The sequence below is a fragment of the Xiphophorus maculatus genome, chromosome 5 (genome assembly GCF_002775205.1).
Source record: "Xiphophorus maculatus strain JP 163 A chromosome 5, X_maculatus-5.0-male, whole genome shotgun sequence".
Lineage (NCBI taxonomy): Eukaryota > Metazoa > Chordata > Actinopteri > Cyprinodontiformes > Poeciliidae > Xiphophorus > Xiphophorus maculatus.
In genome coordinates, this window is record NC_036447.1 from 7,568,920 (window position 1) to 7,584,553 (window position 15,634).

The 15,634-nt window shown below is 35.5% G+C and overlaps 2 protein-coding genes and 1 long non-coding RNA gene across 5 annotated transcripts; all 3 read left to right on the top strand.

Annotated features, from left to right (window-relative positions):
* The first annotated feature begins 1,924 nt into the window (after positions 1–1,924).
* Positions 1,925–5,015, top strand: LOC111608597. 2 transcript variants are annotated; one of them, XM_023333554.1, is made up of 5 exons: positions 1,925–2,007; positions 2,114–2,154; positions 2,357–2,466; positions 3,703–4,315; positions 4,424–5,015. In XM_023333554.1, the coding sequence occupies exons 3-5, from the start codon at positions 2,357–2,359 to the stop codon at positions 4,769–4,771; spliced, it is 1,071 nt and encodes a 356-aa protein (XP_023189322.1). In that variant the 5' UTR covers positions 1,925–2,007; positions 2,114–2,154; the 3' UTR covers positions 4,772–5,015. The 2 variants fall into 2 exon arrangements, with proteins under 2 accessions (XP_023189322.1, XP_023189321.1); XM_023333553.1 differs by having other exon boundaries at positions 3,703–5,015.
* Positions 5,016–7,278: 2,263 nt separating this feature from the next.
* Positions 7,279–11,680, top strand: LOC111608596. 2 transcript variants are annotated; one of them, XM_023333551.1, is made up of 5 exons: positions 7,279–7,729; positions 8,025–8,063; positions 8,297–8,412; positions 10,147–10,898; positions 11,187–11,680. In XM_023333551.1, exons 1-5 carry the CDS (start codon positions 7,607–7,609, stop codon positions 11,390–11,392), a joined length of 1,236 nt encoding a protein of 411 aa, XP_023189319.1. In that variant the 5' UTR covers positions 7,279–7,606; the 3' UTR covers positions 11,393–11,680. The 2 variants fall into 2 exon arrangements, with proteins under 2 accessions (XP_023189319.1, XP_023189318.1); XM_023333550.1 differs by having other exon boundaries at positions 7,590–7,729; positions 10,147–11,680.
* A 3,602-nt stretch (positions 11,681–15,282) lies between these two features.
* On the top strand, positions 15,283–15,634 carry LOC111608603. Its single transcript, XR_002752758.1, has 2 exons — positions 15,283–15,325; positions 15,528–15,634. It is a non-coding gene; the product is annotated as an uncharacterized LOC111608603 (long non-coding RNA).

Below are 15,634 nucleotides of genomic sequence, written 5' to 3' on the forward strand. Positions count from 1 at the left end.
CATGATGAATGCAGATAAAAGATCTTTGTGAAAATGTGTTTTGTACCACAGCTTTCTTGAAGGTCATTACCTCATGACGAAGCATTTCACAATTCATATAGAGGGAAACTGCAGCAACATGCCGTTCTCCGTGCAGAGACAAAAGAAGAAATGAACATGTTGCAAAAGCAGCAACTTAATTAAAAGTCATGCATGAATTTTCTACATATCATCCAACTGTCGACATAAAACCTACTCTGATGTTGAAATATATATTAGAAACTTTAAATTAAAATATGTTTCTGCTAAAGAAGTATACACTCCAAAACAAGTTTTTAGTTTTTATTTGACTGATGATAACAAAACTAAATGCAATCAAAAACAACCATTAAGCATCATAAATGATGTATGTGAGAATGTGGCTATTCTTACTTTTTTTTTGCCAGTTGTTTGTTGATTCTTGCGTTGTGTGTGAATTGTGAGACAGTTATTTTTTTGTTTTTGGGCATGTGCACCGACTGATGGCACCCTTTGAATTTCGTTGTCCTTGTGACAATGACAATAAAGATTTATCTTATCTTATATCAGTTTTTTGTGGTCAAACCACTCCGCAAATAATTGGTGTAAATGTACATTTACATATAGATGTGAAAAATTTTTAATAATTCAGTTCTTTCAAAAGAAATGTTCACAAAATGATTTCCCGTTGTTTTATCTCTGCAATAGAAAAATATTTAAATGCTTTTAAACAGCAAATTTGTTTTACTCATTGCAGGCATCAACAAATAAAAATGAATTTAGGACATTATGCACAGTAACTGATCAAAATATCTTCCGCTAGACAGTTATCTCAGTCATTCACCAGTTTCTTACATCAGTCGTCCAGCAGTTAAATGTTTGAGAAGTTTCATGTTTGTAAAGCTTTTGTAATCGTCCATGTTTGGGTCATGGACGATTCTCAGTTGTTGCAGTGTCCAATTCTGCTTTAGCTTAATAATTATTTCTATGGAAAAAGGTCTCATATTTTCCTTAAGCTCCTTCAGGTGATGGAGAGTTAAGGCCATACTGAAAAATTAAAAAGCAAAATGACAAGAATAAAGTTATAAAATCACAAGAATAAAGTTGAAACATTAGAATTAAGTTGTATGAGACTAAAGTCACAATATTACAAGAATAAAATAATAAAAGAATAAAGTCATAATATTACAAGAATAGTTTTAATGTTATGACTATTCTCATAATATTGACTTTATTTTTTTAATTATTTTAACCTTATTATCGTACAACATAATTGTCCTAATGTTACTACTTTATCCTTGTGATATATATATATATATTTTTTTTTTTCTTAGCTTAGCCCTAACACTCTGCTGTCCTGATGCCCAGTTTAATTAATGGTGGATTTTATTATGGCGAGTAGTTCAGGTCTGGCTGCAGAAAAACTTCCCCACATCATGACATTTCCAGCGCTGTGCTTCACAGTTGGTATGAAACGTTTTTGCTTTTTTCCTGCGTTTGATTCATGCCATGTTCTCTGATCTGGGATGCAAATAAATGATTTTAGACTCAGCTGTCCAAAGAACAGTGTTTCTAAAAAGCTGAGTTAGGTGGTTTGGTGTCAACCACCAAAACCTTTTTGTTGTTGCATTTATTTCCACATTCAAACAAAAATATAGAAATAGACAAAAGTGTGTATTAAGATGTAGCTTCACACAATCTGTTTCCTAGATCTATCTTTTTCAATCTTCCACCAATAAGCCAACTAATATAATATTTTAAATGACTTACATTTTCACAAACTTCGAATACTCAAATGTTCTGAATCATTTTCACATTAACTCCTGTTTGCTTTCTTATCTACATGACAGGAAGGTAGTGAAAAATAACATTTCGTCACATACCGATACAAGCTCCAGCATGGGTTTGCTGTGACTCAGAGGTTCCTATAAAATAAAGCTCTTCAATGTGCCACGCTCATCAACAAGTGGACAAGTGGAGCAGAAAACCTCTGAACTGCATCTGATAAAGGTAGAACATTTAATAAAAACACTTCTTTTCACTCTTTAAATTAAAACTGGTTACTGTTAAAAATAAACAAAACAGAGGGTAAATCTTATTTGTTTTAATCTTTTAGGGCACCTGGACCAGCGAATTCAGCTGGCTGCAGAAAGGAAGGTGTAATAATTTTTAAAATATTTCTTTATTATGTAATAAAACAAAAAGCCTATCTGTAAAATAAGCATCTACAATCTCAAATTAATTGTCAGTTTCTTACAATGCAATACTAAAATATAAATTTAAAACATTTCTTTTGCTACAGTGGTTAGCTTGTTATGTGAATTCAGATCATTTACTTTGTTATTTTTTCTTTGCTCAGATGAAAGGCCTGTTCTGGGTGACTGTGGTCTTCTTCCTGTCTGTTGAAAACACCTCGGCTGCTGTAGACCAGAAATGGCTTACAGATATTGTGCAAACCATCAAGAATAAGTGAGTAATTGAGTTGCTTTGTTTTACCTATAAGCTGCAGAAGTACAGAAAGTGAAGCATAGAAAACCATGGCCTTGAACTGATATGAAAATGTGTCAAATGAAACACATTAATGAAATTTGTAGAACCAGATACAGAACATCCACTCCTCATCCTCATGAACCACTTTAGAAAATACTCAAGCTGTGAGAAAAAGCTTGAGATCCAGACGTAGAAAGGGACAAATGAATTTGATGCATTTTGTTATGATGTAAAGCACTTTGAAATGCCTTGCTGCTGAAATGTGCTATACAAATAAAATTTGATTGATTGATTGATTGATTATCTTTAAAGACTTGTTTGTAATATGGCTCTTTTTGTTTTGTACAAACTCCAAAAAGGGGCACATTCCCCAGCTCACCAATGACTTTTTACCAATGGCCCCTTACACATAATACTTTAGGAAACACTTGCATCCTTTGTTAAAATAACTCTCTATAGTGACAACTGACTTGTGCTCTACAGGGTTCAGAGTAAGCAGATATGATCCATAATTTTTTTAACATTTCTTTCATTATTAAGACTGTAGTTTTAATATCAAAGACTCAGCCTGATGCTTCACTTGGATTCTACAGTTTTGCTAAAGTGAAGCCTCTGCAGAACAACTGAAGGCTCATTTTAAACCGTTTTATAACCCGAAGTAAAAACAACCTTTTCTCTGCCATTACCTCCGGTTTTTGGTTTATAATCCACAAATACCAGTATGAAAAACCAGTGGACCTAGATGCCAAAGGAGAAATACTGTGTGCTATATTAGTATTAGTATGTTATATAAAAGACAAATGTCTTGTTGTTAACTACTGTTCAGAAACCATTTGCTGCATTTTTGTTGTTGGTTGTGCAGGAGGCTCTGCTTCTGCTTTACAAAGATGTGCAGTCATATTATTGTGCATGTGTTTGCAACCATTTTCACATGCAAGTGTAAACCTTGAGCAGCAGCTTATTTGGATTTAAAGTGACAAGAGGCCCTAAACCAACTCATTCTGAAAGGAGCTGAAAATAGGCAGAACTGATCAGGCTAAAATCTCATTATCCAACAATGATTTTGTGCAATAAATTTCATGAACATGTTTTGTTTGGCCCATAGACCTATCCTAACCTGTTCAAGGACAGGTCTTTTGTAAAAACCTTCTATCTTATTCCAATGTTTTACACTAAAACTAATACTGACAGCTGTGAAATGTTTTCTTGTGACAGGTATCAGTTGGGTGACACTTCCAGTTGGGCTGTAAATATACCACAGAACCAAGATCCAAGCCATCTGATGGAAGTTCTGCAGGAAGACCCACCAGATGCAGTGAAAATAGCAGTTTCAAAGAGTGACGTGTATCAAGGCAAAAGAATGACAGTATCAACACAGTCAGTTGCAATACCCCATGTGTTAGAGAAAATAAAAGTCAGCCAAACAGGAAACCAGGGCAACACCATCATAATCTATTCTGAAAAATACCAAAATATAAATGAGAATGGCATTGCTGCCAACATTAACAAAATCATTCATAGTTGGGGACGTTACGCCTTTGTATTTTCCAAAGTAGTTGATGTTGCTGATGCTGGGATACCTGCCAGGGCTGAGCTCTTTAAGCAGCAGGAACTTTCCAAATTTGGGCTAGAAAATATATTTCGTTGTTATGAACCTGGTGGTTCTTTCCAGTGCACAAGCTGCGGCTCTGTTGAAAATGTTGCTCCTTCTTGTCTTGTAAACACACCACCATCAAATGACGTCACAGAGTTGGAAAAACGCAGATTTAAAGAAGCTAGAGGAGGTGGAAGAAAGAGGAGAGGAGGAAGACGTAGGAAAGGTGGCGAGGTGAAGGGAGGAGGAAGACGTAGGAAAGGTGGCAAGGTGAAGGGAGGAGGAAGACGTAGGAAAGGTGGCAAGGTGAAGGGAGGAGGAAGACGTAGGAAAGGTGGCAAGGTGCAGGGAGGAGGAAGACGTAGGAAAGGTGGCAAGGTGAAGGGAGGAGGAAGACGTAGGAAAGGTGGCAAGGTGAAGGGAGGAGGAAGACGTAGGAAAGGTGGCAAGGTGAAGGGAGGCGGAAGACGTAGGAAAGGTGGCAAGGTGAAGGGAGGAGGAAGACGTAGGAAAGGTGGCAAGGTGAAGGGAGGAGGAAGACGTAGGAAAGGTGGGGAGGTGAAGAGAGGAGGAAGGCGTAGGAAAGGTGGGGAGGTGAAGGGAGGAGGAGGAAGACATTCAGGAGGCAATGTGGGAACAGTAAGAACATGTAAAATGCGTAAGAAGGTGGGAGGAGGAAGTAGTATTTAAGGTGGCAATGTGGGAAAAGGAAGAAGACGTGCCAAAGGAGGCAAGAGGGAAAGAGGAGGAAGACGTGCAAAAGGTGGCAGGTCAGGAGGAAAAAGAGGAAGATGTGGAAAAATGTCATAGGGTAAAAGGAAAAGGTCATATGAAATATGGTAGGGTGAAAACAGGCCAAATATCTAAAACCAGAAAATAAGAACAAAAAGCTGTCATGGGTTTTGAGGATACAATAAAGCAGCTTTGAAACCAACAAAGTATTGACCATTCTTAATTTTTAAAATCTAATACATTCAAGTAAAAAAGTTATTTTCAATAAAATAATGTTGCCATATATGCCTATTTTTTAAAAAGCAATTGAACATTGTGTTACAATTGAACATTGTAACACATTGTTTGCCTGCATTAAAAGTAAAAAAATAAACTTAAAAATGTGTTGTTTGTGGTTTTGTACAGAAAACTACTTAGCCTTGCTTTTGTACATGTAAACAGTTTTAAAATGTGTGTAAAACCTAACAGAAACTGTTCACTGCAATAAGAAAAGCAACTATTTTGTAATTCTATTGCTTTAGAATGAATAGCATTGGTGTTGTCTTGTCACCTGGGTTTTAGCTAGTCACAGCCATAAAAAGTACCAGGGACTAATGTACTATAGATCAAATTCCTGTGGGAAGAAGTCAGGTGCAGTATGAGGTTGGTGGCAATAGCAGGGACCAATGCATGCTAATTCTGGGCATTGCAAAAAGGTTTTTGAGTCAAAGGTTTTGGGTGCTATCTTGCTAGATACCATGTATCTAGCAAGAAAGACACGTAAGTTGTGCTTCTGGGGGCAGTAATGTTTGTCTGGAGAAAAATGAATCTACCAGGAAGGTTGTGATAAGGAGGAACAGCTTCCCCAAATTGAATCTGAGCTTTGCTGGCATGGGATGCCCATAGCAGACGTGTGTTCGAGCACAAGGTGGTTCAAACGTGTATTTTGTATCCTGTCATTGGTCTACTGGTCGATTTTGTAATCATCAGACTTGTGGTATTAGTTCATCTAAGGACCGAGCTATCAACTGAACACCACCTGTTAGTGAGTTTCATCAACTGGCAGGGAGGCTATGGGCAGACCTGGGTCTTGTTTGTGAAAACAACGAGTAGTGGAAGTTATCAAGCTAAAGAAGGAAGTCTTCAGGGCTTCGCTGGGGATTCCTGAAACAGCTGGCAGGTATGGTCAGACGACCTGCAGCTTCTGTGGTCAAGGAGGCAAGAATGTAGGAATATGAGGAATTTAGAAAAACTTTTGTTTGACAAACAAGGAAATTCTGTAACTTAGAAAGAAAAATAGGTTTGGTTTTTTGTTGGGGCTGAAGCCAATGAGATGACAGAAGTCACTGAGGGAATCAAAACAAATTACCGGCACCTAGTTGGTAAAAGACATGCTGAAGGCTCTGGACATTGTGGGGTTGTTGGTGTTGACCTGCCCTTGCAGTGTTGCATGTGGGACCAGGACAACATTTTCAGTGGTGATGGTCCAAACTTTCAAGAAAGGTATCAGAACAGTGTGCTCCAACAATTCTCATGCAGGGCAGTGTGCCTTGAGGACCAGGGTTGGGAAATACTGCATTACACCACTTCTGCTACATTTAACATATAAACAGGGACATTAGCCTTTCTTGCACGTGTTGTACTTGTACTTAACAAACTGCACTACACGCACTTCATTAAGTATTCGGGTGTTGCCTTAATTTGAATCTCTTGAAGTAAGTTGATTGTGATATCTCCGCTTCTGTTTTCTGGAAGTTGTGAACGATATTATTCACAGTTGTTTTCAAGGGATATTCTTTACATCCTGACGTCATGCATAACTTGAATGACACAATGACCCGCAATGAAAATAAATGTTCAAGTTGAGATTCTGAGCCGTTTTTTGGAACCACCACAGCAGTATTGCAAGCCGGGTCAAACTAAGTGTTGCACAAAATCAATTTCTTTCTCCAGCCTTGCCCTTCACATATTGTAATCCTTCAAAAAATTATCTTGTATATTTTTAATGTAGTTGTAAAGCTAATCATTTAAAGCAGCATTCATATAAGAATGTTTTTTGACATCTAGTATGAGGGTGATTTTATGTTAAATCTGTTGATTCTACAACACACATTTAGAGTTAATTGAGTAATTTTTAATCAGCATGGAGATTAAACTGCTTTTCTAAACAACCAACATGCACAAATGCAGAAGTTTAATGCAGCCGTTGTTGCATTTTAGGACATATTTTGCTGCATCACATGCATTCTGACTGATATTAGTAAAACAAGCGATGTGCAGTAATACTGAAGGTTGCGATCAACAATATGTTGATATGGACAATATCATGTCAAAGCTGATCTGATGGATTGAGATCTGCTGACTAGAAAGACCACTGAAGTATAATAATCCTATTGATATATTCCATGCTTTAAAACTTCAAACACATAGCAGATCTGTGAAAATGTCGGGTAATAATATATGCAAACTTATGACCATTAACACTTTGGTGCAAGGACGCCTTTATTGAATGATTTGCAAATGTATTGCTTTAAGTGAAATACTTTTACACCTTTTTAAGTTCCTCTTCCCTGAGTTAAGTGGTACAAAATACAAATAATTGAAAGAGGATTATTCATCGTGCATATATTCTTATTACACCAAATATACCAAGACCCTGAGAAGGAGTATGATAAAAACTTTTTTTTCTTGCTAAACACAAGTAAGATATTTTTGAGCAATCCATTATTTTAGCACAATTCTAGTAAATGCCTCTATCAATGCTTTAGCCGATTCAAGTGTGATAGGTTTGGCCAAATTTGCAGGCGTTGTTCAATGAGGTGTTCATTTCCTGTTCATACATATAATAAAAAACGCTTCCTGTCCGAGCATCACTATAGAAGAACTGGCAATAGCACCCAGAAAAAGTGGACGACTCCTTGTGCATCTAAACGAGAGGTAACAATAAAAAAAAATAACTGTTTTATTATTATAACAATGTAACAATTTCTTGACTAAAAATGCACAACAGCTTGGATTATGTTTGAGTTGCATACTCATTATTTGTGAAAAAATTAGAAAGCTTTCAATTGCAAAAAAGTAGTTTAAAATGTCATACATTTTTAACCAATAACTCAATTTGCCATTAAATAAATAATCTCTACTACAGCTAAATGTGGTTTAACAGGAGTAATACAATATTTTTTTAAAATTTTGAACTATAAAACCTTGTATTTTTATTTCATGTCATCAGACTTGGAGCTGGCAGATTCCTCTGGAACTCAGCAGGAAGGTAAAACTATCAATTTATTTATATTTTCAAATTTATTTGATCAGGGACAAGACATCCCTGGTCAAGATTTTTAAAGGTTAACCTCTAAAACTGATGAGACAAAGAAACCTATTTAAAACTAACGGTAAAATGATACTTGTATTTACATATCAAAGTATAATCATTGCATCACTTGTCATGAACTTGGTTACATGATTTTATTATTTTCTTAATGTTGGATTTGATCCATTCAGATGGCTGTCCTGTGCTGGGTGGTTCTGGTTCTGGCCGTCTTCCTGTCTCCTCAATGCAGTCTAGCCGCTGTAGACGAGGCCTGGCTAACCGACATTATACAAAATCTCAAAAATGAGTAAGTTTTAAATCAGTTTTCATTGTTTCTTGTGTCTTTTATCCTCAAGAATATGGGATTGCATCAACTTATTTACAGGTTATTTGTAATTCAATTTGTTGAATTAAAAAACCAGAGCAGTAGCGATGCAGAGCCAACTTAGATGCTTGGATTTTGCAAGATCGCTGCAAAAAAGGCTACAGAGTGCACTGAAAAGCATCATAAATTATTATTTTAGGGAAAGTTAAAATTATATAGAGTGACTCTCTCAATTGAAAAACAAAAATAATAAAACTAATATAGAAAAAGGGTCAGTGATTGCGTTTCTATCAACTTTTTTTTAACTTGCATTTTGAAATATTGCATTAGAAAAGGAAATGTCAAAATCCAAAATAACTTGCTCAATTTCACAAACAAATTTTTTACACTCCCTTTTAGTTCTTTCTGGCTTTTCCAAAACAGAGTTAATGTGCTAAAAGATAGACAGAAACACATATGCTGAATAAGTTCTGACATAACGTACTTTATGATTCAGGCAAAAGAGTTGCAGTTCTTTTGTACAGATTTTGTGTAAGAGCAACAATTTAGCCATAAAAGGCCAGAAGGTGACAGAACATTATGCTGAGTTGGATACGTTCTGCACTTAAAATCACAACAATCATTTTTAATGGTTTATTATCTGTCTTGCTTTGTCCACACTCCATTTAACTTCAAAGAAGATAGTAATTAAATCACCTACAGTGTTTTGGAGAATCGTGGCTTTAGTCACACTCTGGCCAAATGCCACTGCTCTGATGCCACTGTACTGCACCTGAATCAAATGAGTTGCTTACAAAAACCTGCTGACATGCTAAGGAGGTAATTAAGCCTTGTGATTGAGATGTTGAAGCAGGGATGCATCCAAAGTTGTAGGACAGAGGCACTGGAAATGTAGACCCCCGCTCTGGATGATACACCTCATTAAGATTTTAAGATGTTACTTTAATTGACGTTTCCGCCACCTGGTGGCGTCACGTGGTATTTCAGAACTTTCATGGACTTATAATTTTTTATTTTTTTAGCAAGTTTGGGCAGAGATTTGATTAACACAGGAATCTGGGAAGGATCAGCTTTATTATTATTTTTTTTTATTTAGCTCATTTCTTACAATAAACAACCACTTAATTTAGTCCTTGCTATACCATTGTTGATATAATTATGTTTTAAAAAATACAAAGTGCTTTTTAAAACACTTGATTTTGTTTGATAAATATTTTTGATACTTTTATTAATCTTTTTCATGCTAAAAGTAAGTATTTTGAAATAACTGTGTTATGTGCATCAGTTTATCAGGGTCATTAAATTTCTGCCCAAAATTAAAAATTGTTGAGATCAAACTCTGAAATTTTCTGTAAAAAAAAAAAAAAGGGAGAATATTACAAAAAAATAGTTTTGAAACTCAAAAATTTCTAAAAAATTTCAGTTTTTCAAACAAATTTTTGACTTCTGGAACTGTACAATGATCCTTGTCATACATTATAGCTTTGCTATGTAGAAATGACAAAAAAAACTCATCGATGGTAGTTATTGTAATGATAATAAACAATTTAAAAGCAATATAAGCAAATTCATTTTAATATAATGATAACTTGTAGTTTGCAGGTATTTGCTGCAATAAAATGCAATTGTCAGACTGACTCAAGGTTTTTTTATCTTGTCAAATTATCAGCTGATATGAACTGGAATATTGATCATTTTTGTGTGTCTTTTTGATAGGTATGAATTGGGTGACAGCTACAGTCTGGTTGTCAACCTCCCTGTGAACCAAGACATAAGCAGTCTTGCAGAAGTTCTTAAGGATGACCCTGCAGATGCAGTGAAACAAGCTATTTCAACGGGTCAAGGGTACCAAGGCACGAGGGTTGTTGCAGCTGCCCAGTCTGGAGCACTGGCCCATGTTCTAGAGAAAATACAGCCCCTCATAAAAAGCAGTGATGGCAACGTCCTCATCGTCTACTCTGAAGGCTACCCTGATGCAAATGGCATTGACAACAAGATCAGTAACATTGTTCAGAACTGGAAGAGTTATGCTTTTGTGTTTTCTAAAGTAGCTGATGTTGCTGATGCTGACACGCTTGCGAGGGCTGCAATGTTCAAAGAGCAAGAGGTTTCAAAGTTTGGGCTTGAAAACATATTCCGTTGTTATGAGCAAAGCGATTCTTTTCAGTGCACAAACTGCAAAGCAGGCGATAATGTTGCACCATCCTGCGTTGCAGATACAATGCAATCAGGTGCCAACGAAGAGACAGCAGTAGGTGCCACAGAGCCGCCTACAGGAAGTGATGAAGGCACAATTTCAGGTTTAAATAACGAGTCTGACATAGGCACAATCGCTGGCACTGACCAAGACTATGAGGGTGGAGGGATGATTGATGTCATGGGTGGACAGGAACCAAGAAAGGGCAAAACGAGGCAAAAGGGGAAGAGAGGTGGAGAGGTGAAAGAAGGAGGTAAACGTGGAAAAGGAGGCAAGATGAGAAAATCACGTAGACGTGGAAAAGGAGGCAAGATGAGAAAATCACGTAGACGTGGGAAAGGAAGCAAGATGAGAAAATCACGTAGACGTGGAAAAGGAAGCAAGATGAGAAAATCACGTAGACGTGGGAAAGAAAGCAAGATGAGAAAATCACGTAGACGTGGGAAAGGAAGCAAGATGAGAAAATCACGTAGACGTGGGAAAGGAGGCAAGATGAGAAAATCACGTAGACGTGGGAAAGGAGGCAAGATGAGAAAATCACGTAGACGTGGGAAAGGAGGCAAGATGAGAAAATCACGTAGACGTGGAAAAGGAGGCAAGATGAGAAAATCACGTAGACGTGGAAAAGGAGGGAAGATGAGAAAATCACGTGGACGTGGGAAACGAGGCAAGATGAGAAAATCACGTAGACGTGGAAATGGAGGCAAGATGAGAAAATCACGTAGACGTAGAGGTGGGAGGCGTAGAAGCAAGAGAAGGGGGTAGATAGCTAACAGTGCATAACAATCTGCTTTGCCAAATTTTGAGCAACAAAAACATTTAACATTAGTTTAAAAAATCAGGTACTTTGCAAAAGTGTTTTTACTTCATTTAATCTGATGAAACCATTGGTTTTGTCTGGCTAAATAAACATAATTCATTTATCTGTATTGACATGATTTATTTGAAAGGATGCTGTCGTGTTTTGCTTTTCTATATCACAGAATTCCAACTATTTATGTGGAACCTTGATATTTTTGCTACTTTTGAATAAAGTTTGCTTTAGCATTTTAATGTCTCTTTCTGTCCATCATATTTTAACTCACATGTGTCAAACTCAAGGCCCATGGGCCAAATCTGGCGCACCATAGCTTTTTATGTGGCCCTCTAGATCTGTTTAAATAACCCAAGTTACTTTTGACAGGTCTTTAATTAGTTTCTAACATTTTTTTGCTTTTTGTTTATTGAGTTATTAAAAAATAATAAGTTGCAGAGTAGAAGTAGAGTCAATATTTTTGTTTTCATGTGTTTTAGGATTTTGTTCTGGTTAAATAATTAGTACAGTAATGTTTGTGTGGAAAAATAATAAAACTTATTGCACAGATCATCCATTTCTATTGATGAAATCCACATTCTGAAAAATTGGTTCTTGTTTAACTGTGATGTACCTGCCTAGTTTGGGATTGGATTGGACCAAATATCAGGCCTGTCACGATAACAAATTTTCCTGGACGATAAATTGTTCCAGACATTATTGCAATAAACAATAATATTGTTGTTTTGAGACCATTTTTAAGTAATATGATGGTAATGACAAAAACACAAGAACACATTCCCAAAGATCAGTAAACTTTAAATTCTAATGAACATTTAATACTGGAACTGGAAGACAGTTTAATATCCAAAATAAGTAAACAAAACAACAAATGTAAAATGAATTTTGGAGTCTTTCTAAACAAAATTGTCCTTAAAAAAGGGTTAGATGACACCAAACTGAAGACTTTTATCTTAAAATTTAAACTGCACATTAAATGTCCCCTCTTTTCTGTCAGCTCCAAAGTATTCTGTTGTTTGGATATTAAAAATCAAGAATGCTGTAACTTACAGAGAATTATTGAACTCGTATGTTGGTCTGTAGCTGAGGAAGAACACAGACATGTTTTAGAAACATTTTTATTGCACCCAGTGAAACATAAGAAATCAGTCTAAATCCAGTTTCCCTACAGAAAACAAAGAAGTTAAACTTACAGATTCAAGACTTGTGAAACTAGATTTTTTAGTTGGGCCTCGTCCACTGCAGGCGGGAAACTGTTTGCAGCAAGCAGCGACACAGTCAGTGAAAGCATCAGTGAAAGCACCGTGAAGGACAGGAGACCCATCTGAAAACAGTCCAGTTCATTTTCAGTTCAGTATTTTTACTTGACAAAAGTGAACATTTATGTTTACCTTTGATTTAAATGTCTTATTTTAACATCTAAGGTTTAACATCACGTTCACTTAGTGGTTCACTTAGTGGACAGCTGTAGGAACTGATTCTGTTTGTCTATTCTTTGCAGGTGCAAAGCAACAACTCTGGTAAATAACCTTCAGAGTTTTAAAATGTTCAATCATCCTCTTCAGAAAATTATTCAGTTTAATTTCAATTCAGTTTTTACTTTCAATCTATCATCAAATCTTGCTTAGTTTACCTCAACTTCTTTGGTAATCATTCAAAAACAAACAAACATGATGAATGCAGATAAAAGATCTTGCGAAAATGTGTTTTGTACCACAGCTTTCTTGAAGGTCATTACCTCATGACGAAGCATTTCACAATTCATATAGAGGGAAACTGCAGCAACATGCCGTTCTCCGTGCAGAGACAAAAGAAGAAATGAACATGTTGCAAAAGCAGCAACTTAATTAAAAGTCATGCATGAATTTTCTACATATCATCCAACTGTCGACATAAAACCTACTCTGATGTTGAAATATATATTAGAAACTTTCTTTTCCTCCCTGGTTCAGTTAAATTAGAATAAGTTGCATCCAAGTGAAAGTTGTTTTGTTTTTTTTATTAAAATATGTTTTCTGCTAAAGAAGTATACACTCCAAAACAAGTACGTTATAAATCCTAACAAAACCCAATATGTAATCCTATATCTCTTGACACTACTGTACACTTTTCTTATTACTGATGGAAATTCACAAAACATGCGGTGAATTAATGAAGAAGCTGCTATCAGTTTTGCACACATGAAATGGTGACCACAATGGTGAGACCAAAGAGAAGTTTTTAGTTTTTATTTGACTGATGACATCAGTTTTTTGTGGTCAAACCACTACGCAAATAATTGGTGTAAATGTACATTTACATATAGATATGAAAAATTTGCAATAATTCAGTTCTTTCAAAAGAAATGTTCACAAAATGATTTCCCGTTGTTTAATCTCTGCAATAGAAAAAGATTTAAATGCTTTTAAACAGCAAATTTGTTTTACTCATTGCAGGCATCAACAAATAAAAATGAATTTAGGACATTATGCACAGTAACTGATCAAAATATCTTCCGCTAGACAGTTATCTCAGTGATTCACCATTTTCTTACATCAGTCTTCCAGCTGTTAAATGTTTGAGAGGTTTCATGTTTGTAAAGCTTTTGTAAGTCGTCCATGTTTGGGTCATTGTTATGTTGCAGTGTCCAATTCTGCTTTAGCTTAATAATTATTTCTATGGAAAAAGGTCTCATATTTTCCTTAAGCTCCTTCAGGTGATGGAGAGTTAAGGCCATACTGAAAAATTAAAAAGCAAAATGACATGAATAAAGTTATAAAATCAGAAGAATAAAGTTGAAACATTAGAATTAAGTTGTACGAGACTAAAGTCACAATATTACAAGAATAAAATAATAAAAGAATAAAGTCACAATATTACAAGAATAAAATCGTACAAAAATAAAGTCATATTATAAGAATAAAATCATAAAAGAATAAAGTCATAATATTACAAGAATAGTTTTAATGTTATGACTATTCTCATAATATTGACTTTATTTTTTTATTATTTTAACCTTATTATCGTACAACATAATTGTCCTAATGTTACTACTTTATCCTTGTGATATTATTTTTTTTTTTCTTAGCTTAGCCCTAACACTCCGCTGTCCTGATGCCCAGTTTAATTAATGGTGGATTTTATTATGGCGAGTAGTTCAGGTCCGGCTGCAGAAAAACTTCCCCACATCATGACATTTCCAGCGCTGTGCTTCACAGTTGGTATGAAACGTTTTTGCTTTTTTCCTGCGTTTGATTCATGCCATGTTCTCTGATCTGGGATGCAAATAAATGATTTTAGACTCAGCTGTCCAAAGAACAGTGTTTCTAAAAAGCTGAGTTAGGTGGTTTGGTGTCAACCACCAAAACCTTTTTGTTGTTGCATTTATTTCCACATTCAAACAAAAATATAGAAATAGACAAAAAAGTGTGTATTAAGATGTAGCTTCACACAATCCGTTTCCTAGATTTATCTTTTTCAATCTTCCACCAATAAGCCAACTAATTTAATATTTTAAATGAATTAAATTTTCACAAACTTCAAATACTCAAATGTTCTGAATCATTTTCACATTAGCTCCTGTTTGCTTTCTTATCTACATGACAGGAAGGTAGTGAAAAATAACATTTCATCACATACAGATACAAGCTCCAGCATGGGTTTGCTGTGACTCACAGGTTCCTATAAAATAAAGCTCTTCAATGTGCCACGTTCATCGACAAGTGGAGCAGAAAACTTCTGTACTGCATCTGTTAAAGGTAGAACATTTAATAAAAACACTTCATTTCACTCTTTAAATTAAAACTGGTTACTGTTAAAAATAAACAAAACAGAGGGTAAATCTTATTTGTTTTAATCTTTTAGAGCAGCTGGACCAGCGAATTCAGCTGGCTGCAGAAAGGAAGGTGTAATAATTTTTAAAATATTTCTTTATTATGTAATAAAACAAAAAGCCTATCTGTAAAATAAGCATCTACAATCTCAAATTAATTGTCAGTTTCTTACAATGCAATACTAAAATATAAATTTAAAACATTTCTTTTGCTACAGTGGTTAGCTTGTTATGTGAATTCAGATAATTTACTTTGTTATTTTTTCTTTGCTCAGATGAAAGGCCTGTTCTGGGTGACTGTGGTCTTCTTCCTGTCTGTTGAAAACACCTCGGCTGCTGTAGACCAGAAATGGCTTACAGATATTGTGCAAACCATCAAGAA